This window comes from Halictus rubicundus, chromosome 10 (assembly GCF_050948215.1).
Source record: "Halictus rubicundus isolate RS-2024b chromosome 10, iyHalRubi1_principal, whole genome shotgun sequence".
NCBI lineage: Eukaryota > Metazoa > Arthropoda > Insecta > Hymenoptera > Halictidae > Halictus > Halictus rubicundus.
The window spans coordinates 6,584,428-6,606,283 of record NC_135158.1 but is presented as its reverse complement, the minus strand read 5'-3'; the positions used below and the strand labels follow the sequence as shown (position 1 = coordinate 6,606,283).

Genomic DNA, 21,856 nt, shown 5'->3' with positions numbered 1-21,856 from the left:
TTATGGTACACGGTTTCGCGTGATCGCGTTTCCAATATCCGCGCTAATATCAAGAAACTCGTGGCGAACAACGGGCACATTTAAATTCCACTGTGTCCTGTCGCTTTCTCTCGAAGCGAGACAATTTTCAAGTCAAAGTCATGTTCTTGATCGAGTCAATGTAATCGGAAAACCGTTTGAACAATGGCTTCTTGCGTCGCGAGAGATTAACAATTAAATAATCGCCGGCTCGGCTGCGTGATTTTAGGCGGTTCTCGGTTCATAAAACGTGTTCCTTGAACGTAGGTCAGTTTTACGACAACATAATGGCTTGCAACTGGGTTAAACGGTTCGAGGACTCTTTGAAGCTGCTTCCCCGGCCGCGTTAATCGATCAATGTTCGAAACACGAGTATCGGATGGACAATAGTTGCTCAAAAAAGGACGAACAGACTGTTTTCGTTGCAATTTTACACGTGGCAAGGCTCGAAAGTTCCCCGAACGCCTCCTTGCGCAGCCATTTGCTGAAATGCATTCATTGATTCATTGCAATTTGTGAACATCGGTACAGAAATAATAAACGTTCAGTGTCGTTCGATTTTTAAATATAAAAATTGAAAAAGAAAAGGGAATGATAAAAGTAAATAAGGATTTACTGTTTTGGTGCAGTTTTGCTAATGTCTGCAAGTAGCGCCAAGTAGCCATTATGTATGCAAAAATACGTGAAAAAGATTAGAATAAATATAACGATATTCATAATGTCATAAGTGTATTCTTTATCGACGTACTTTATCGACGTTGGATTGGCACAACTTAAGGAAATGTTCGTGCGAACAAAAATGGCACGACTCGAAAAAATAGCATATTTTCTAGTAGATGCGGAAAGTAGAAGCAGTTCTTGAAAACATTTAAATATCATTTTGTTCGTCAACGTTCGTAGTTCGTAGAAATTGTTCGCATCAATTCTTTTCATAGTTTTGAGCCATTTACGTTTCCACATTCTTGCTATAAGTGCAAAAAAATCCGTTGTCTAGTGATAATTCATGTTTTCACAAGATAACTTTCAGCTTGCGACGTCAATAAATCCGGATGCAAATGTAAACATGTTCCAAACATGTTGCAGTTATAAGCATTTAGCTACGGCTCGTTTCAAGTACGCATAATTATGATTAACGAAATGCCACCAGTAAACTTTCTGATAAAAACGCCACTTTCAAGAGACCAAGAACTTATTTATCTTATGACTCAACAGCTTGTAAATATTTGTGCCAGTTAGGTATCCTGAGATCGGGGTAAAAGAGACGATGCATTTCTCGCTCGCAGATGCATCATGAAAATGAGACACGTGGTCTGTCTGCAACGCTAGTCTTGTCAATTGCCGGGTTTGCCGCAAATTGGAAAATTGCCACGTTTAGGGAGAATGAAACTTCGCCTCCTCCAGCAAAGGTCTCCCGCTGCCTTCGGCTATTTACCATTCTAATTGCGCGAACCGATATCCTATCGTCGATTGCAAATTAGCAGCCGAGAAATCGATTCCCATAAGCGGTGCGGCAAATTACCGATTTCATCTCCCACGACAGAATTTCGGAATTTCTATTTTAATTACTACCAGACTGCGAATCTCTATGCAAAATAAAAATTTGAACTTCTGCCCTCATAGAGTAAGGACAAATTTTTAGATTCGCTTAAATATATCGTTATTAAAAATTAAGCAATTTAGAAAATGTCTGCAGATTCTAATCAGTATTTCTAAAAATTTCTGAAAATTCTGAAAATATTTTGATTTGACTATTTTTAAATATTTCCTTGTGATCTACAATTAACATATAATTTATCGAAGCTTATAGTTACATTCAGAAATCCAGAAAATACCGTTGACAGTTTTAGAAAAGTTGATTGAATAATTCCGAATGACCCGCTAATATTCCCATACCGACAGCCTTTCGATGCCACCTTTTGGAAATGATTGAAACGCTATTACCAATATTACCGACCGAGCCGAGACAATATTTCGTTGATGCACGTGCAAGATGAAGTTAACCTCGTTGCACCATTGACGTTAATATCGGTTCTAAACTCGGTAAAAATAAATCGGAAAACTTCAAAGGAAAGCATAATTTAATACGACCAAAAATGGGTAAACTAGGGCCACGTTTGAGCAGCAGACAAAATGCGAAACGCTGGCCGAAAGGACAAAGCTCAAGCAGTAATCCTGAAACGAAAAAATTTCGTGAACAGGCGGCATGGATGTTTTTCAAAGATGCGCCAGGTTTGTTTAATTTTATCCGACGTCCCCTAACCCTGTTTCGGCAATATTTCACTCGAATCTCGTTTTTTTTTTCATTGCAGCCAAGCCTGGTCTGACAAAAGAGGATTTAGAGAAGCACGATGCCATTCAAAGCATTGGTCCTCAGTTTGAGAAGCTTGATCTGGATGAAGATCATTCAGACACTCAAACAGAATCTATAGCTAATACTTATGATACATTCGCTAGTAATTATAGTAATTGCTCTAATATATCCTTTAACAGGCAAGTGATCGGTAATAGATATAATTTGTCTTCGAACGACTTGATCCTGAGATATAAGGGAAATATTTTTAATGCTAGGTTTAAAGAAATAAATTTGTTGAATAATTCTTCATACATGTATCTTTATAATCTTAGTAATCATAAATTACTACATTACAATTGAGAAATTGAATTTATTATTTACTTTGCAGATTTTTAAATCATTTCCAGTCGAAGTCACTTTTGCACAAGGAAATGTTAGCTGTGCTCTCAGCAGTTACAGAAGTGATCAAGCAGAACGGTGGAAGCGAAACATCCACAGAATATTTTGCTGCCTTGGTATGCATGAAGTATTTCATTACATTTCTGGAATATGAAAATTAATTTTGTATATCGATATTTAATAGATGAGCACCTTGGAGGCAATTGAGTCGGACACATCGATCGCAGCTACACTTTCTCTACTAGGAATGGGCCTGAAAACTGTACCCAAGAATGTTCTGAATGCACAGTTTGGTGCAGCCAGTAAAATATTTTTAGACATTCTGTCTAAGCATGCCTCGTCAGAAGAATTCCTAATATTGCGTCATGTAAGTCTGTCTATTGCTTAAGTTTTAAACATCACAAAATGTCGTAAATTACTCATAATTTAATTCCATTTCAAATATCGTAAAATACTCATAATGTAATCCTATTTCAGTGCATTCATTGTTTGTCTCTACTTCTCCGTGCAATAGAGGAGACTACGTGGTCAAATTCATCGACTATGCAAGTGTTGGACGCCATTCTAGCGTTTGTCACGCACAGTAAACCAAAAGTAAGGAAAGCAGCTCAACATGGGTTATGTGCCATATTAAAAGGTACATTGTACAAACCATAAAAGCAACATGTGTTTTAAAAAATATCTTGATTTTAAATATTTTATGGACCTACTTTATCAAATGGCAGGAAGTGAAATCATGAAATGTGATGAACCACCACTGTACCACCCTGGTTCACCGCGAATCGCGAAACACTGTTACAATCAATTGCAATTCAGTTCGGAGCCGGGTAGCGTTACTAGTGTCCTTCATACACTCACATTGTTAAAAGATATTACTCATCACTTACCAAAACCACATGTGAAGGTATGTGTTACATATTTACGTTCAGTATAATTTATCGGGAATACCTCGACTAAATAAGAACATTTGAATATCTGCCTCATTACTGTCGTATACAAATTTCCAGAACGCAATTGTGCATTTTTTAAAATAGAAGCCTATATTTTCACTTTGACAGCAATACATACAACAGATATTTAAATGATCCCATTTACCTGGCCAACCCTCTACACGTTCCATAATTAAAACATGCTTGTAGATGATTTGCGAAATACTGTTAAGAATTATGGGATTGAAAAACGTTTTAATAACGTCGTGCTGTCTTCAAACCTTCCACGGATTATTTGTTTCCCGGCCCTCAGAAGCTATTCTGCCGGCTCAAAGGAATGCACAACTAATTACTGCTCTCTATGACTATCAACCACCTGCAACAGATACACAGCCAACCCTTGCATGGTTGGCAGTCATGCAAGAAGCTCATTTGTGTCTGGCTAAGTCAGTATAAATTGTAACTTCAATTTTGTATTTTTAAACTCTTTGACCGTAAATCTTTTCGCTTCATTTCCAGCAATTCGCTAAATTTATGTGCCACTATTTTGCCAAAAATGTTGGAGAAATGTGTAGAACTTTGGCTCTCAGATAAAACAGACGTCATATCTGGTTCATCACACACTATCAAAATATTGTTGCAAGATTGTGTTGACAAAATGTGTGAAACCGAAGAACTCGTAAGAAAGTAAATATGAGAATTTATATTTTTAACTGATTGTAATATATTGCTGTGCATTAATAATGTATCGACAATTGTTTATCGTTAGGTATAGTACTCCGATCGACCAAGTAATCCTTGTATTGAACAAAGGTCTAAATTTGCAGTACTTGGAAGCGTGGTATTATATTCTACACTTAATAGCCGTACTCTTCCAGGTAATGAGTGTATTTTACTCGTGCATTGACTATTCAAATAATACTGTTTCCTTTTATTCTAGGTGGCTGGTAAATCAAGATCTTCTGCATTAATAAATGTATTGAAAACTTTGGCCGACTTACGCGATGGCTACAATTTCTCATCTAAAACTGACGCCGAGTATGCTATCGGAGCCGCTATAAGATCATTGGGTCCGCAAACCGTACTCACTTTAATTCCATTGAAAGTAGGGGTCGAATGATATAATTTTTAACATTCATAAATGCCATAGAATTAGTGTTTTAGGCAGATCACATATACAAATTTCTTTTTTAGTTGCCGAACAATGAGATTAATTTAAAAAGAACCTGGCTGCTACCACTATTAAAGGACTGCATAATGGAAGGAACATTGTCCTTCTTTATGGACACATTGTTACCATTAACTACGATATGCGAGTGAGTATATTAAAATATTTTTACTAGATAGTACAGTCTATCTATCCTATTAAGTCGGTGCAAAACTTCATGCCGGATTCCTTATTGTATTTTAATATGAAATCGGGCACAAACTTTTGCATTAACTTAATGCAACAATTTTAGGACGAAAGCTGCTGAACCAATAGGAGGAAAAACCTACGAATTTTTGCTTATTCAAATATGGGCTGTCCTGCCAAGTATCTGTCACAATGCCACAGACGTGAAAGACAATTTTAAGGTATATACTATATATAGAATAATATACCTATATTATCGATTCTAATTGCAGAAATATTATTTTAGAATATTGCTAAGATGTTGGGAATGACGTTCAGCAATAAGAAAGAGTTAAGGTTCTATATAATGTCCGCTATAAGAAAATTAATTACTAAAGCAGTGGAAGATTCTAATGAAGAAGACAAAGCAGAACTTTCCAAATTCGCGAAGAATTTTGTACCGCTGTTTTTAAATCAGTACACAATTAAACCGAATGGAACAGACGAAGAAGGCCAGCGTCTTGCTGCATATGAGACATTGAAGGTAGTGCACAAACAACGCAGATTTAATTATTTGCTAATGATATTAATTTAATCTATTCTGTCTCATAGGTGTACATTAGTATTACAAGCACCTCATTACTAAATGAATTGTACGACCGTGCACTGACTAGGTTGAACGAACCTAATACCGACGATTTCTTCAAAGAAAGTGTTCACGATATAATAAGAGTGTTAATTGAATACACCGATGTTGATAGGATAAAGGCTTTCTACGATATATGCACACCGGTTCTCAAAATAAGTTCCAAAATGAAAGAACAGAAGAAAGCATACAGGTAACGTTGCTAATCATATTTACTGATATATGTTGCAAACAAGGAGCCATATGATTAAATGTACGACTGTTCAGATTTTTAGAAGATGTCTGTGGTAGTGAGAAAGAAATATGCAAAGCATTTGTACAACAGCACAGGCGCGAAATCCAAAAACTGTTGACATCTACAGCAACAGAGGTTGCAAAACCAAGCAAAGGAGTGAGTATCGTAGTATCGTCACAAGATACAAATTTTAATCAATATAATCTATCGAAATGTTAATTCTTATTAGGCTCGACTGAGGTGTTTAACTCACATAGTTAAAATCCACCCACAACTGGACAATACTAAATTCTTAGAAGCCGTGGTACCTGAGGCAGTAGTACATTTAAAGGAATTGAACGCAAAATGCAGAATGTCTGCCTATAGACTGTTGAACTCCATCGCAGAGAAATTTTTAGACAACCCGGAACATTTGAAGAATTATGTGAATATGTTAATGGTTGGTTTGGGTGGCACGCAAAATTACTGTACTGTTTCCCTCTTGGGACTCGCGTCCCTCACTTATCACTATAACGGTAAGTGATCTTAAAGCAGAACTTTAAAGTTTCATAATGTAATGATGTCCTACCATGGATGCTTTTACTTGTTGAAATAGGATCATTGGGAGTAGAAACAATTAAGGAAATATTGGAATACGCGTGTAAGCTTGCATCAAGTCCCACGAGGGAGATCACAGAATCTGCATTGTCTTACATTAAAGTGTACATTACGGTTATGCCATCCCCTATTATTGCGTCGACTTTACCTAAACTGGTGAGTTCACATTTTTTTAAATTTTCATTCCGTTTGGTCCATTTATAAATCATGTTATTCTGATTTAAAGAGTGTGCTATGAATTAGGAGACCGACTGTGTATGTTTATAAAATTACAGATGGAAGCTCTGTGTAGCGTGAACGATGATTGCCAGAGACACTTCCGGCAAAAAGTAAGAGACATTCTAGTGAAATTATTAAGAAAATATGGAATGGGATCAATCTTAGGCATGATACCTTCTTCCAACGTAATACTGCACAAGAGATTGAAGAATATAAATAAATTGGAAGAAGCAAAGAAGAAGAACAGGGAATTGAAGAAATCTAAAGATGTCAGGGATGAGGACGAATTCAATGCAAAGAGGAGACCGAAGAGGTAACATAAACGATACCTTTTTAATTCTTCAAAGTTACTATACTCATCTTATTTATATATATAGCATAGAGGAAGTATTGGCTGACAGTGAGGACGAGTATGACGGCACGGAAAATGTGGAGCCAAAGAAAAACAAGAAGCGTACGTCGAGAAAAGAGGCTTGGATTCAGGAAAACGAGGAAATCGTTGATCTCATTGATCCTGCTGCTGCTAGAAATATTTCGAGTAAGATTTCATTGCAATATCGATACTATACCTGAACATAAAATGTCATTGCTAAAAAGTAATGTTTTTACAGCAACACAGCCTGAATTTCTAAAATCAAATGCTGGAGGATCGAAAACGAAGGATCGTGGATTTAAGACTGCTCCAGATGGACGTATAATTATCGCAGAGGGTAATGAAAGGGATGACGAATCTAACATTAAGAGGAAGAAGAAAACGCTGCTTCTACACAGTGATTCAGAGGACGATTATGGTAGGATATGAAAACTGTACTAGATGGAAAAATATGTGGTTAACTAATTTACCATTTTAGAAGACGTCGATGATGCGCAGTCTACGGTGACAGCACAAGAAATGGGTAGAAAACGTAAATTCAGTGACAACTTCGATAACGTTAGCTTGAAAAGTTCAGCTACGTCGAAATACCAAGGTAACATAGTGATAAAAAATATGTTTAGCATGGTTTAGCATTAATTGTTTGTTATTCACAGCTGGAGGGTCGGGTATTCACAGACCATTGAAGAAGGAGAAAGCGAACCACATACCAGGAATGGAATACAAAGCACAAAAAGCTGCCGGTGACGTTAAGAAGAAGGGAAAACCAGAACCATATGCATACATACCTTTGTCAAGATCGGCACTGAACAAGAGGTAAATAACACTATTTGAGATTTCATGTATTTCGTTCGTTCAATTATTATACGGCGTTCGCATGATTTTTAGGAAAAAGAAGAAGAACGCAAGCAAATTTGAAGGTGTTATCAAAAGCGCGAAGAAGGGAGCACGAATTGGTACGAAGAATAAAAAGAAAACGAACTAGATTAGGAAACTGTTTGTTGATAGACTTAGATAGAACTTGAAATGAAACTGATCCTGGTAATACATGAATTTATGCATGTTGAGATTTTCATTAAAGAAAGAAATGTGTACAAATATGTGAAAAAAGTTTATCTAATGAATAGTACAACTAGTGAACGTGAACCAACAAATAATGTACATTATTATATTGTTAATAATTTTAATAATACTTGAACAACTGAAATACTTTTCTAAAAATAAAATATTATGCGAAAAGTATGTGTACTCCTTTCACTGTAAAGCAGGATTTATATAGAAACCATTTATGTGCGACTTATTTAATTTATTACGCATTTCAACAAATCGATGTTTTTGTAACTGATACAAAATAATTTAAGAATAGAAATAATGAAATAGTAATCAGCTCTTGTTAGTCTGAAAGAAAAACAATTGTTCAAATGTACAGCCTGGCATTGTATTGGTTAATGGAAACCAATAGTTAATAAAAAATCAATAATTCTGAATAGAATCAAACTCACATTTTCTATACATTAACTTTTCTTAGGCAGCATGCTATCCAATTCTCCAGCTTCGTTCATTTCCTTAATAATGTCCAATCCACCAATCAGCTCTCCATTTATGTATAATTGTGGATACGTTGGCCAATTACTGAATTTCTTTAATCCTTCCCTAACATCGTTATCTTGGAGGATATCGAATGACTGATAATTAGCATTACAAGAGTCCAAGATGGAGATTATTGTTCTAGAGAAGCCACAGCGAGGATTTGCAGGATTTCCTTTCATAAATAACATACAAGGTGCTTGATTTATTAATTTCTTAAGCCTGTCTTCGAGGTTCTGTTTCGGTTTACATGCTTCCACTGGAATTGAGTCTTTGCTAGCAGAGTGACGCTTTACTTTCTCCGCAATGGCAGAGGGATTAGCTCCATCAATTCTATCAACTATGGTATCATTTTTGGCTAGAATTACTGTTGGCACTGCCGTAATACCAGCCTTTAAAGACACATCAGGTACTTTCTCAGCTTCGATCTTAGCGAATTTGACCTCTTTGTATTCTGGCAGTTTGCTCATTTCACCTATTACATCGTTTATTTGAGAGCACTGATCTGCCCATGGTGCGTGGAAATGAATGACAGATAGCTCCTGTGACCTAATGCGAAAAACAAACAATGACAATACTAGTTAATTTGCAAGCATCAACCGATAGAATTTTATAATTATATATAATTCTATTATTTCAGGCAGTAATTTTTGTTTTTTAGATCGATTTAGAACAACACGAATTTTAATAAATATTTGTGCACTCCAATGGCATTATCATTATTTAGGTCACTGTCGAAACAGGAAACTCAATGAACCGTCATTGCATCATTTGGAGAAATTGTCATAGCCGCGGTACCAAAGTCTTGCTATTTTATCGCGAAACTATATCGCTAAAAACTCGTGACATTCGAACCGAGGGGAATTTCCATCCTAATGAAGAGGTAAAGAGATATGTCCATCATCATGAGTTTAACAAAACGATAATATTACATAATAGCATTAATATTGCATAAAATTCTTTTAAATCGTCGGTTTCAGTACACTAATAATCTTTAAATTAAAATACGTTGTCGGTACGTCAAGAAGAAAAATGAGGTTAAGTTACGCTCTAAAGATTGAACTGAATATGGTTACTCACTTAACATAATCTTCGTATTCTTGCTTAGAACCAAGTTCGGTGATAGTCATCCTGTCACTAAATTATTTTCTTCCTTTTATAATAGAATACACGTTATAAACAAAGAAACAAAACCACCGTGTATAACCTGATAACCACTGCGGCGTCTACGCGACTTCTAACATTGCTGTTATGGAGGTTCTCCGATTTAGCGAGTTACTGATTCTGCGCAGAAGCTCGCCAATTTATTCTAGAATTTCCTCTCTGTTCTAGACTACACAGAAACATTTCTGTATCGCATATTAGCATTAATTTATAACTGAATTATCCTTATTTTCCGATAGGTGTCAATAGGTCATATTGAAAAATAAATGCTGCTATTTGTATTGCATAGTATATATTCTGGTATACATTAAAGTGTGGACGTTTGCGGCTTTCCCGCCATTAGTTTGAAAATTACTATTTAAAAATTATAATCTAGAAACATGTATAATACCTATAAAAAGCTTTATGAAGTATACGAACACCGATTTACAATAATTGAAAGATTAAATATATCATATAATAAAATCAATTGTAATTGTTCTTTTGAATCAGGATCCTCGGACGCCTACGGATGGCAACCACGTACACGTTACCGACAGCGCCTTTCTGGTTGCCTACAATAGGCGCACTCTTTCTTTATTTGTTTCAGTTCTAGAATCAAGTAATTGCCAATTTTCTCGCATCATTTATATACTCACTCGTTGCCTTCAAATGCTACTTCATAGAAAAACTTTCCATGAGAACAGGGCGCTGTAAACAATCCCTATCAGAAACTTAATATCCCCAGGGGTGACTGTGTCCCTATTTCTCAGTCGGTAAAGCAGACAGCAAGAATTGCAGTTCCAGTTTTTATCGCCTGCGGTGCCAAGCAAAATACAATACAAACGCGACAAACTTATCTAACATGCTGCAGCTAGATAAACACTGTTCGCTGCGAGCATATGCCAGAACGAAAGCTATAGCGTCACGCTAAATTGTTCCTCGATGAATATCATTCTCGAAGGATATTGACTATGGTGCTGTTTACGGAGCCTATTATTTCACCTCCTACTTATTCAGATATGCAGGAGCGGTGGGGACAGCTACGAACGCGTGTTCCAGAGGTGTTCTATCGAGAGAAAAAGAAAACAGATTCCAGTGAAGACGGCCCTGGGCGGAATGAATCATCGTGTTGAGAGTCGCTGTTGAGTCGCGTGTGGTAAAACAGGTGCACCATAAGAAAGTGACCAATGGCAGCAGAGTCGTGTCACACAGTACGTCATCGGTCGAGGGGGGAGAGGAAGGAAAATACGAGGCGGCTGTCAAGACACCTCGCCCACAAAAACCAGATGCAGATGCGACCGGGCGGTGAACACGTGCGACGATTTTTTTGTTACGGTCTCTCGCGTACTCGCGGGTGCAATGTTCAAAAAGTTGTCGCGGACCGACGCCCTAGAGGAGATCTCCACTTGGACAAACAATGACGTGCTGTGCCTGCTGCAGAAGGTGAGTAAACTCCCCGTCGACGACGTTGAATGAACTCCGCGTCGGAATCCTGGACACTCGCACTGTGTCCCATCCGATCGGATGCTCCGGAATTTGACAGATATCTATCCGGGCTCCATCTACCAACCGCTAATACGCATTAGATTCCGGTTTCCTCTGACCGATTTGTCATTTGCGCGCAGCACTGCGCACTGATAAGACATGATCTTGCATTCAGGTATTTTAACGAATCAGGACACGTTTTTAATTGTACGGACGGTTACCGATGTTAGGGGAGGTAGAGTGATGGGTCCGTGTTTATCGCCGACCGGTTGTCAAATATGTAGTGACATTGCTGGTACCATCAATCTTATCAGTCTTGTGTACAAATAGAGATTTAGCTGTGTATTTTTAGCTTTCGAGCATGCAACGAATGCAACAGAATCGTTCCGCTCCTTCTATATGGTTTTGGGAATGCGGTATTGCGGAAATGTTTCGTAGACATGGCGCGCTTTTTATATTTTATATGTTAGACATTTTTGCGATCTTTTAAGTGTGATAACGATAGAGGGCACAGTTGAACGCGTACCTTATCGTACCGAGTAGAGAAGAATTTTGAAATACTGTATATGATTTACAGTAAAATATAGTTTGCTGTTTAAATTTTCCAGTTTCAATGAGAATTGTTTCAAATATACATGTATATTTGTATGTATGGACAGCGCTGGAGCAGAATGAATATCTTATTAGGTCGAAAAATCCACTAACGAGTGTTTTGATAACTAGAGCTTCAAATCTAAAAATGAAAATAATCATGCACCGGAACTTTATAGTCGTCTATTATGAGTAGCATCAATGTTTAACAATGATACGCCGGCAAGACTTTCCGAAGTGTTATCGCTGGTTTGTATCCTGTTTGGTGACTCGAGTATCCTCGTTTTACAGAACGGTCTGGAAGAGTGTTGCAAGCCGATAGCGAAGCGAAAAATTGACGGCGATGAATTACTGGTAAGTTAGCCGACCACATCCGGAATTGGAAACCTTTTTTTTTCTCAATAAAAGATGACTATTTCTTTATCGCACGTTCGCAACCAAAATGACACGACTCTTACAACTATACATCTTAATTATGCGTAATTCAGCAGAAGAAAAAATAATATATACCACGAACTATAAGCGTTGCACTTTACTTCGAATGATTACCTCTTCTTCGAACAAAATTTCACTGATCGCTGCCCGAGGCATAGCCACTTAGGTGACTTTCTTCTTTTCGCGGTTCGCTGAGTAACATTCACGATGTATGTACATGGAGTCTGTTGACATCACGTGGTACCTGGAACATTGTAAACTGAGACTGATAAAATCTTGTTATCGTAGATTAACAACGAACCTTCGAAACAGTCGGAATAGTGAATGAGAAAAGCGGTACCGCGATGCCTCGCTTCATTCCTCATAATCGAGCTCATTGTTAGTTCAAAAATGTAACCTTTTCTTGACGAAATAGCAAAACTCCTAACATAAAATTTTTCCGTCTGGTTATAATAAATATTGATCCTTGGACTGTACGTTTGTACGCTTCAATTGCGTCAAACAGTTGTTAATTAGAAATTCATTTACTTTCATATTAATTTCAATAGTTTAAAGATAATATAACAGTATTCTTAAATTCTAATGGTTCCACTATTTTTTGTTTCAATTACTCACTTTCTTCATAGACTTCGGATTCTTATGCAAAATAAAAATTGTCTGCGTCTCAAACCCGTTCAATCTTTCTGCTGTTTTATACATATTTTTCCTAATCGTTTTTTGCCATAAATGCATAAAATTCGCGATGTAGTCATAAGTGCAAAAAAACCGCAGTCCATTGTCCACTAATTGCAGTTTAGATTGCTCGGTGGCAAAGAAATGGGGCGTTATGATGGCTGCAGAGCCTGAAAATATCATTTTAGCAGTCCCGTATGAAATAGTTTCGAAGAAAGTGAGTTATTTGAAACGATTTCGTCGAGTATGCGGGCTACAGACTATGCTCAAGTTTCATTCATAGCAGTCTGGCTCGTATTTCGGGCCGGCTGGCGCGTGCTCTCTATTCCCCCCTTAATTAATTGTAATTATTCCAGCACTTGACGGAAGGGAAGCTGGCTCTGTGGAAGAGTGACCTCACACGTCCATTAATATGGTAAGAGAAACGCCATATAAACCAAGTAGCCGATTTTCCCCCGTGAATAGCGCGGGCTTGTTCCCATCAAATAGGATTACGAAGTCTGCGTCACGGTCTAACGGTTCCTCTACACGCTCTTGAAGAATCTCTTTGAGACACGCCTTCGGATTCCAGCTCGATTCCTACAATTGTGAGCTCGTTCGCGTCGATGCTCGCTCGATGCTTCTGGGAACGATGATTAAACACGGCTCACGACCGGATTTTTATAATTGTCCGACGGGCCCGCGGGTCCTCTCGCTCCTTTTTCCAATATGGCGCCCATAAAAATACCCAAACGACGATTGTAAAGCAATAACTGCACCGAGACGTGGCCAGAACAAACTGGAACATGCTACCATATACTGTCACTTCAGAAAAAGGATATTTCATAATTCCTTGTATTTTGAAAACGTGCGCATGCTGTAAATCAGGAAGATCCCGCAGTCTACTCATGAGCGTTAGGCAAAATCGGCGGTTCGATCGTCGAAGAAAAATTTCGCGAGCGAAGGATGCCCGTAGAAAGCAACACAATACGCATCGTGCATACCAAAATCGTTCGACGGCTCCGATAAAATCGAAATACACGATGGCAAGCGATTCGTACGGATTCCCCGGTTGTTCGAAGACCTCGAGTTGCGCCAGGAGAGCGTAATTCTATCGTGTGGGACGGGCCCGATCATTCAATATCACACGGACGCTACGAAACTTATCGTCTTCGTTTAATTAAGGAAATTCCACTTGACAATAACGCGGCTCTCGACGAGCTACATTTGCATCTGTTGCTCGAAACTGTCGAGGGCACGCGCGCGGATCGGCAATTTAGGTCAATGAACCTCGTTGCAGAAAACATTTTCCCCTGATTCTGCCATTTGTTACACCGTCGCTCTAATGCCAACCTGGCCGGTGAAAACCGCTGTTTTTTTCTTTTTTTTAAATAAGATGATCGCACACCGCGTTCCGGAAATGCTGGGTGAAAGTGGACTCGTAAATACACTCGTTCAGACGCCGCGGGTTCATTCATGATGAACTCGTTTGCACGGCAGATAACTTCTGAATGGATTTAATAACGACTTAGGTCGTAAATCATCTTGCCGAACTACCATTAGGCATTCTACAGTAGGTGGATTCTTCTAGCTATTTAACACTACCAACCGGAGGCTTGTGAATTGGTCCAATGATTACACCGAATCTGAAAGTAGCTACACAACTTTTTTCTAGATAACGTTTCCGAAAGGAGTCATTCATAGATATTGATATGATTAAAATAGAACAAATCTTCCATCTCTTCTGCCAGAAACAGTAAAATAAATATTGAACAAATTTATGTAACTTAACACTTTATCTACCGGAAGCCTATCAATAGACTTTTCAACGATTGTGCTGTACTAAAAGGAAGCTTGAAAAATCTTTTACATAATAATTCGAAACAAAATCATTCGATTACGTTACTGAGGGCGAGAAATCCTTAGCCACGAAGACTGCTGTCGAAACCAATGTTGGTAGCGAACGGTAGTTTCACAAGGAAAAGAAAAGAAATTCCCTTCATAAAAACCTTTTCAACATTCGCTTTACAATGTTCCTTCTTGCAGGAGTCTTTGGGCGTTCATCGAAGAAATAAGAAGATCGCCGGAGAAGTTCGTCGAAGAGAAGCTCGTGACGCAGGTAGATGATCATTTGAGCGACACTGAGTCCTGGGGAACAGACTTCGAGGACGAAGGTAACGAGGACAATGCCTTAACGGTAACGCAAAAAGGACAATCGAATCCAGGTAGCAAACCCGACCAGCAGAATTTACAAAGCACTGCGAAGAAGATAAAAGATGGGGGCACGGGTAGAATCTCGAAACCTGAAGAGGAGGACGAGGGAACGTACGCAAACTGTGGTCCTATTCCGGAGGACGAGAATACTTATGCGAATTTCCAAGAGCCACTGGTCTTACCCCCGAAAAATGTGTCTAGATTGCACAGTCAGGCGGAGAAATCTTTGGCTGAACAGCTGAAGGAGCAGCTAAAGCTGATGAACACAATGAGGCCAGTGATAGGGCCGAAGCCTGAACCATTGCAGGCGAAGAAGCCCGAAGCGAAGAATGCGGGTCACAGCCAGCCGCAGAAATCGTTTCTGTATACTGCTCCGAAACCGATACCAAAACCGAAACTGAATGTTCCTAGTCAGACGCCAAGTTAGTACGAGATTTACTGGATTAATGATTGCTTCGATGACGTTGTGAGAGAGAATCCCCAATCCTTAAATTTCGGAAGTACCCATAGTCGCGTAGACTTTTATGAAAAATAAAAATTATCTGTATTAATTAAACTTCGTAGCATTGAAAACAATGCAACAGTATTTTTAATCGATTAAAATCTGCAGTCTACAGACGCGTTACTCAATTTTTGTCGCTGTCTACTCTACTAGCCTCAATGTTTCACAATTTTCGGAATTTTCGGGTTGGAGATCTTCGTTCATAAATTTGTCATTTCAATGAATTTAAGCATAGTGTTTTTAAGGTTCTGCACTTTTAAAAATTGCGATAAGAAAGAAATCGATTTCTTGATCGTTAAAATGAGATGTCTAAATGAGATTGTGAATCTTCCAGGGAGGATGGCAGTGCCCCCGCCGCCAGAGCCGAAGAAGCCCAAGGGTCAAACAATGATCATAAACAAGTCGAGCAAGGATCAAGCGAAGCCTCCGACGATACTGAAGAATCTCGATCTCGTGGCAAATTTGCCAGCGCAGACTGAAGGGAGCGAGGACGAGTACGAGGCATTCGACGAGCAAATCATCGAGCAAAATCAAAAGAAAAATATGTTAAGGGTGGACAGCAAGCAGTCGTTGACGAGCGGGCATCAGAGTTCCGTGGAAAGCGTCTATCAACCGCCTAGTGTAACGAGCTTCGAAGAGGAAGAGGAGTACCCGTATGAGATTTATGAGTCAATCACGGAGACGGTAAGCTTTTCAATGTCTTCTTTATAGTAATAGTCACACTGATGGGAAATTAATGGGGAATATTGTGGTCATTTCAGCCGGACGATGACGGCTATTACTTAAGCCCCACTCAAAGGAAGCCGAACTCCGTCGCGCCCCCGCCATTGCCAGCCAAACCACCACAGTCTTCGGCTAGTCCTTCTCCAACATTAAGTCGGACAAGCTTGGACAAATCAGAAGGTTGGTGGCAGAATCCTCAAAATAATTAATACAATAATCGATACTTTCTTCATCAGAGATTTGAGAAAATAATTTTATGGTTGATATCAGGAAATTGGTCTTATATAGATTGGCTACTGAGCTCCTCATTTGATCGATTAGGTCATTCCACAAGTCGTGCTGCGCGTTAGATTGATGTGTTAATCGCCATTTTTAACTTGACGTTTTTAGTTGATCATTAGACGATAAGTGTATTAAATGAATAGCACACACTACGTGCAAGACAGAAGTCAATTAGGAAGCAAGTGGTTCCCATGATATAATAAAATAGTTACGTCAGCGGGAGAATGACCGTAAAAAGGGAAATTAGTCGGTGGCTGTTGGGTAGGAGCTGCAGCCTGTTAAGGGCTAGTAAAAACCATGGGTGTAGGGTGGATATTGAAGAAATAAAAAGTCAGTTGGCTAACTTCTCATACGCATCTGTGCGACAAATGGTGCTTGTACAACCTGCCGCGCGATGCAATTGCAACCAGTTAGGAACGAGCTATCGTGCCCTTTATTTCGAATGAAAATACGAGCTCCGCTTGCGTTCAATTTTCATAGATAATCACCGATTGCGGACCCTTGTGCAAAATAAAAAATTGCCTAGTCAATCATAAGCAACTGAAGTTAATGTAAATACATTCTTTCGTTTAATAATCTCAATAACTAGCAATTTCTTTAAACAAATGTGGTGACGAAAGTGAAATTAATAATACAAAGAGTAACAAAATAAGAGAAATAATGTAATTTTTATCTGAACGTGAACAACATAATATTGTCCACTGTTAAAAAATGTTAAAACAATTTTTGCAAATGATTCTACATTTTTTTCATTTAAATTGACCACATGAAGTGTTACATAAACGCACATCTATGGTGTTAAACAGTGCAGCATATGAAATGTTAATAATAGCATTGAATTATGCCAACAATGACTGCTTTATATTGCTAGAATTCTGTGACTGAAGTTGTACGATATGCCCAACGATAAAGACAAGTATTCCGAGGTCATCAGTGAAACTGAAACAGGAAACCATTAAGAAATTTTTAAAGAGAAAGAAACGAACGGAGATGACTTTATCGTGATTGTATCGTCGCAAAAAAACCGAAGCGGAAACAGTGTAATGGAATGTGTTCCTGCTTCTATCTGAGGCTGAGCAAACAGCTCTTGGGAGGTCTGGGTGCCCGTTTGGCAGACGAGGTGTCCGATATGATAGTGAGGATTAAAAGGGGCCTTTCAACGTGTTGTTACTCCCATCCGCCTGAGCCACCAGGTATACGAACCTTGTACAAACACTCGTTCGCAATATTTGATCTACTTCGCGTGAGAAAAGATTAGTTTAAGTAATCCTAAAAATAACACGAATTTTCTTTCACATTTTTCATAACGGAAGATTAAAAATAATCATTATTATCATTTTCTAGAATCCACAGCTACGGCTGTAATCTCTTTTTAATTTTACCTTTCAAAAGTATGAAAGAAAATTTACATTGCTCACGGAATCGTTCGAAGTTGCTCCTTCGTGTCTTCGCGTCGCATCCGCTTTTCAAACATACTGTAGGGTCTTCGGATCTCGAGATTTCAAGGTAAACATCCATCGCTCATTCCTTCCAAAATTGGAAATTCGGAACGTGTCCCGAACAGCCCAAAAATATGCACACCTGCAAGAGTACAATTCTAACTTTGAAAACCACCCCATGCTGAGAGACCAACGGACGGCTGATCTTTACCATTCAACTGGCTCTCCGAGTTAAATGCCAGTCGGTGCAGTGATTTGGTCATGGTCGGTCGGACCGAGGTCGTCTCGAAAGTCTTCAACCCCTAAATACTTGTGGGAACGTTGAATCATTAAATGCTAGCTAACGAAATAACAGAGCGAATTTTCAACCGGTGTTTAATTCATTTTAAACTAACAGTATCGCGAAGCGTGATACTTGGAGAACTCTACTCGCAGCTAGCAACCCCCAATGTCTTCGTTCAGTTTGCGGAAGACGTTCAAAGACAATACTACGGCGCATCTGTTGAACGCGTGAATCAGTAAAAATTATTTTCCGCAAGTGTGATACATCTTTGGAAGAATAGCGATCCGGAAATGGCGACTATCATTGGTGATCCGAAACGAAATGTGTCCTTGAACACTGCGATACGCCGACAGGCTAGCCTTTCGGAGTGTCTCACCCAAGCTGCTCTCACTCAAGCTCGACTCAACTTAGCAAGTCAGTTCCTCAATTTTACAACTTGAACGTCATTCTTCCATAATTCACTCTAGATTCATTTACTGAATTTTTATTGAGACCAGGGGGTTGAAAGTTAGGCAATGAAATTGTTAATTCAGGGGGGTGGAAAAGTAATTGGGAATTTCTGCAAAGATATTTGAAACAGTACTAAGAAAGTGAAAGGTACCTAACTGTAGTTATAATCAGACTGCAGATTTTGTGCATTAACGAGAAAAATTAGTAGGTGGAACCTATTAAAATTGTAATTGACAATCTTTATTTTGCATAAAGATCCGCAGTCTAGTTATCATTGAATGGTATCTACAATTTTTTGAATATTGCTCTCACACATTTTACGTGTGTCTACAGCTTGGATAATGGTTTAATGTGTGCTCTACTGATTGCAGAACGATCTCCAGATAAAAAGTCAGCGACACTGCCACACTCGAACAGCAACACCTCCTTATCATCGGAAAGAGCCACCCGGCCACTGCCACCGCCCCCTGAGAGACACTCCTATGTCGATAAGCCTTGGTTCCACAATGTTACCAGAGAACAGGCGACTGCTCTCATTACAGAACGTATGTGCCCTCTATTAAACGAGTTTGCAAGAAATTAACAGAATAGAGCGGCTTAATTAACCCTTGCATGGCGATGCCCAGGTCCATTTGGGCTCAGCATCTCAATGGCATCATCTAACTAGTTCCTGAGGATTAATTTCAATGTAAAAGCACAGTGACAAATTTATTTAAACAACCGCCTAACTGTACCCTTTCCAGGGGAATTTATTGTAGAACCTGAATGTATTATTGAAGTAGTTGTTAATCTAATTTTTAATATTGTTTAGAAAATACTTACGGAAACCCGCAAGACGGATACTTCCTGCTGAGACCATCAACCACAAACATGAACAACCCATTGGCTCTGGTGCTTTGGTACAAAGATAGGGTTTACAACGTCGCGGTCAGAAAAAGGCCGGACAACAGGTACAAAACGATTCATCATTGTTAAAAGCAACTAACATTCTCAACCCGTATTCATACGTCATTGTTAAGCACGGGCCTCTGCGGAAATGTAGTTAGAATGTCGCTCCTTAGACCTCCTTACACTTATCAATTAATAAATTGATTTGTATTCGAGGCATAACAGTATTGTGACTGACTCTATGAGAATATAACAGTTATAGTGTTACTGAATGTCCTAGAAAATTTTGGCTATGGACATAAGTTAAAAATTGGCACAACTGAATTAGTTGTAAAAATGTCTGAAAAATTGTCTGACTAACAATAAGCTCTGTGCTAAAGAATAGCCGAATTTTCAAGGGTCGATCTCTCCCCCTTGAAATAAAGGGCAGTAATTGTATTTAAAGACATCACTTTTGTTAACAGTTATGCGTTAGGCTCGGCCAAAGTGAATGAGCAGTGCTTCGCCAGCGTGGAAGAAATAGTGATGTTCTACTCAAGAGAAGAGCTAGTTCTTCACAGCGGTGGAGGAGAAGTGGGAAGAACAAAATTGGCTGACACACCCCCGAAATGAATAAAAACAGAAATTTCGCTGCAGGCCTTTGCAGAAGCGAAAGGAATAGAGCCCAAGAACAAAATCGCTGTGTACTACTTAAAATCGTCTACTGCAATGCAAATAGTGCCTAGGGATTCTTGAATGGATTTAATTGAACTTGTTACAGGATTTTTACACGCATATCAGCTCACAAAGTGCCTTTGTATCTGCGAGAAGTTTGCGCACCGCGAGAGAAACTTAATTTTGTATAATTTTGTGTACTTCATATGTCCTGCAAACCTCTGATGCACTTGCGTATCCGTATATGTGATTGGAAACGTTTAGTATATGGACGTAGAGGATCTCTTACAAAATGGACTTGTATATTTTTAATAAAATACTATACGATTTTTACAGTTTTTACAGTATTTGTAGTATTATGCGCTTCTCGGTGTATGATTTATTATCTGATACATTTTTTTTTTTTTAAGTAAACTGCGTCGAAAAATAAAACAATTACGTGTAAATACATTTTGTTTCGGCTATTATAAACCAAAATCGTTGAGAGAAACGCGAGAAATGTTTTCAGTTCTTCGATTTTGTTTTATTATGTTTTTACTGAAGAAATAAATTTTAGGAAACATGTAGAACATGTGTGTTAATTTAAACGACAACCTCAATTTTCTTTTTTTATTCAAAACGTAGACAATCCTAGTGTAATTATTCAATAGTTTTTAAAGGGAAGATCAACTCATTTTCCTGATTGTTTAAGAAATAATTCCATCAACTCTCGAAACGAACGCGCTCTATCAAGACCTATTTAGCCGCCATAATTTCAAATCAACGCTTGTAGAAATTGTAGATAACGCCGTCGTTTATCAATCACCAACACAGCAGGAAATTATACGAATATGAATACCAAGGGGACACGTAATTTCTTCGGCAGTATTTATCTGTATTTTCAACGAATTATAGCGATAACACAACTTTTAGGTAAACACTTCTACAATCAAGGTTCTAGCACTCGAGAACTGGCCGCCAGTTACGTGTTATACCTCCACACGTGATCACGAAGAGTTCTCGTTCCTCTTAATCGTCACACGGTGAATCTGTGTGGGCTTGAACTTTGAACTGGTTATTCAACAATTGCAAGACAATTACGATGATGCGCGACGTTCCGTGCATTTGATATTCCATGATAAGAACACTCGTGATCGAACCCCTATCTCGAAATGCTTCTGCATAAGCGTACCGAGATAAAATAAAAATTAAATGACGATATATTCAAAAGGTTTCAAAGTTTAATTTGGAAGCTAGATAAACAAACGCGCAATAAAATAATCCTGACTCAAAAGTACATTTCGACGAAATCAATATTTTCTTTTTCGAAAATTCTAGAGGTAAACATTCTAAATACGTGCGAGAAGAATGATATGTAGCTTTCGAAAATTAAATGTCTAAAGTGTTCGTAATATGAGGTGGTGAAGGAGTAGCTGAATTTGTCAGGAATTGTGTTTAATAAATAGCAGTCGATTTCGATGGAATGAGGATGTTTGAAATGGTGG

The 21,856-nt window shown here is 38.5% G+C and overlaps 3 protein-coding genes and 1 long non-coding RNA gene across 5 annotated transcripts; 3 read left to right on the top strand and 1 right to left on the bottom strand.

Moving 5' to 3' along the window:
* Window positions 1-1,877: 1,877 nt before the first annotated feature.
* Window positions 1,878-8,281, top strand: LOC143358468 (RRP12-like protein). Its single transcript, XM_076795641.1, has 23 exons — window positions 1,878-2,247; window positions 2,328-2,508; window positions 2,700-2,826; window positions 2,895-3,077; window positions 3,188-3,347; window positions 3,436-3,614; window positions 3,850-4,085; window positions 4,159-4,326; window positions 4,409-4,517; window positions 4,580-4,744; window positions 4,834-4,955; window positions 5,100-5,214; window positions 5,280-5,516; window positions 5,585-5,811; window positions 5,886-6,009; window positions 6,083-6,368; window positions 6,449-6,606; window positions 6,726-6,982; window positions 7,047-7,207; window positions 7,281-7,460; window positions 7,521-7,637; window positions 7,699-7,858; window positions 7,931-8,281. The coding sequence occupies exons 1-23, from the start codon at window positions 2,112-2,114 to the stop codon at window positions 8,025-8,027; spliced, it is 3,885 nt and encodes a 1,294-aa protein (XP_076651756.1). The 5' UTR covers window positions 1,878-2,111; the 3' UTR covers window positions 8,028-8,281.
* A 46-nt stretch (window positions 8,282-8,327) lies between these two features.
* Grx3 (Glutaredoxin 3) lies at window positions 8,328-9,947 on the bottom strand. Its single transcript, XM_076795642.1, has 3 exons — window positions 9,710-9,947; window positions 8,545-9,178; window positions 8,328-8,440 (listed from the first exon to the last, which is right to left on the bottom strand). Exons 1-2 carry the CDS (start codon window positions 9,757-9,759, stop codon window positions 8,557-8,559), a joined length of 672 nt encoding a protein of 223 aa, XP_076651757.1. The 5' UTR covers window positions 9,760-9,947; the 3' UTR covers window positions 8,328-8,440; window positions 8,545-8,556.
* Window positions 9,948-10,986: 1,039 nt separating this feature from the next.
* On the top strand, window positions 10,987-20,937 carry LOC143357727 (uncharacterized). The gene is made up of 9 exons (XM_076794294.1): window positions 10,987-11,218; window positions 12,143-12,205; window positions 13,315-13,373; window positions 14,984-15,573; window positions 15,988-16,337; window positions 16,415-16,556; window positions 19,202-19,375; window positions 19,642-19,780; window positions 20,183-20,937. The coding sequence occupies exons 1-9, from the start codon at window positions 11,135-11,137 to the stop codon at window positions 20,328-20,330; spliced, it is 1,749 nt and encodes a 582-aa protein (XP_076650409.1). The 5' UTR covers window positions 10,987-11,134; the 3' UTR covers window positions 20,331-20,937.
* LOC143357728 (uncharacterized) lies at window positions 16,791-18,670 on the top strand. 2 transcript variants are annotated; one of them, XR_013082873.1, is made up of 2 exons: window positions 16,791-17,851; window positions 18,495-18,670. It is a non-coding gene; the product is annotated as an uncharacterized LOC143357728 (long non-coding RNA). The 2 variants fall into 2 exon arrangements; XR_013082874.1 differs by lacking the exon at window positions 18,495-18,670 and adding an exon at window positions 18,223-18,332 and having other exon boundaries at window positions 17,707-17,851.
* Window positions 20,938-21,856: the final 919 nt, after the last annotated feature.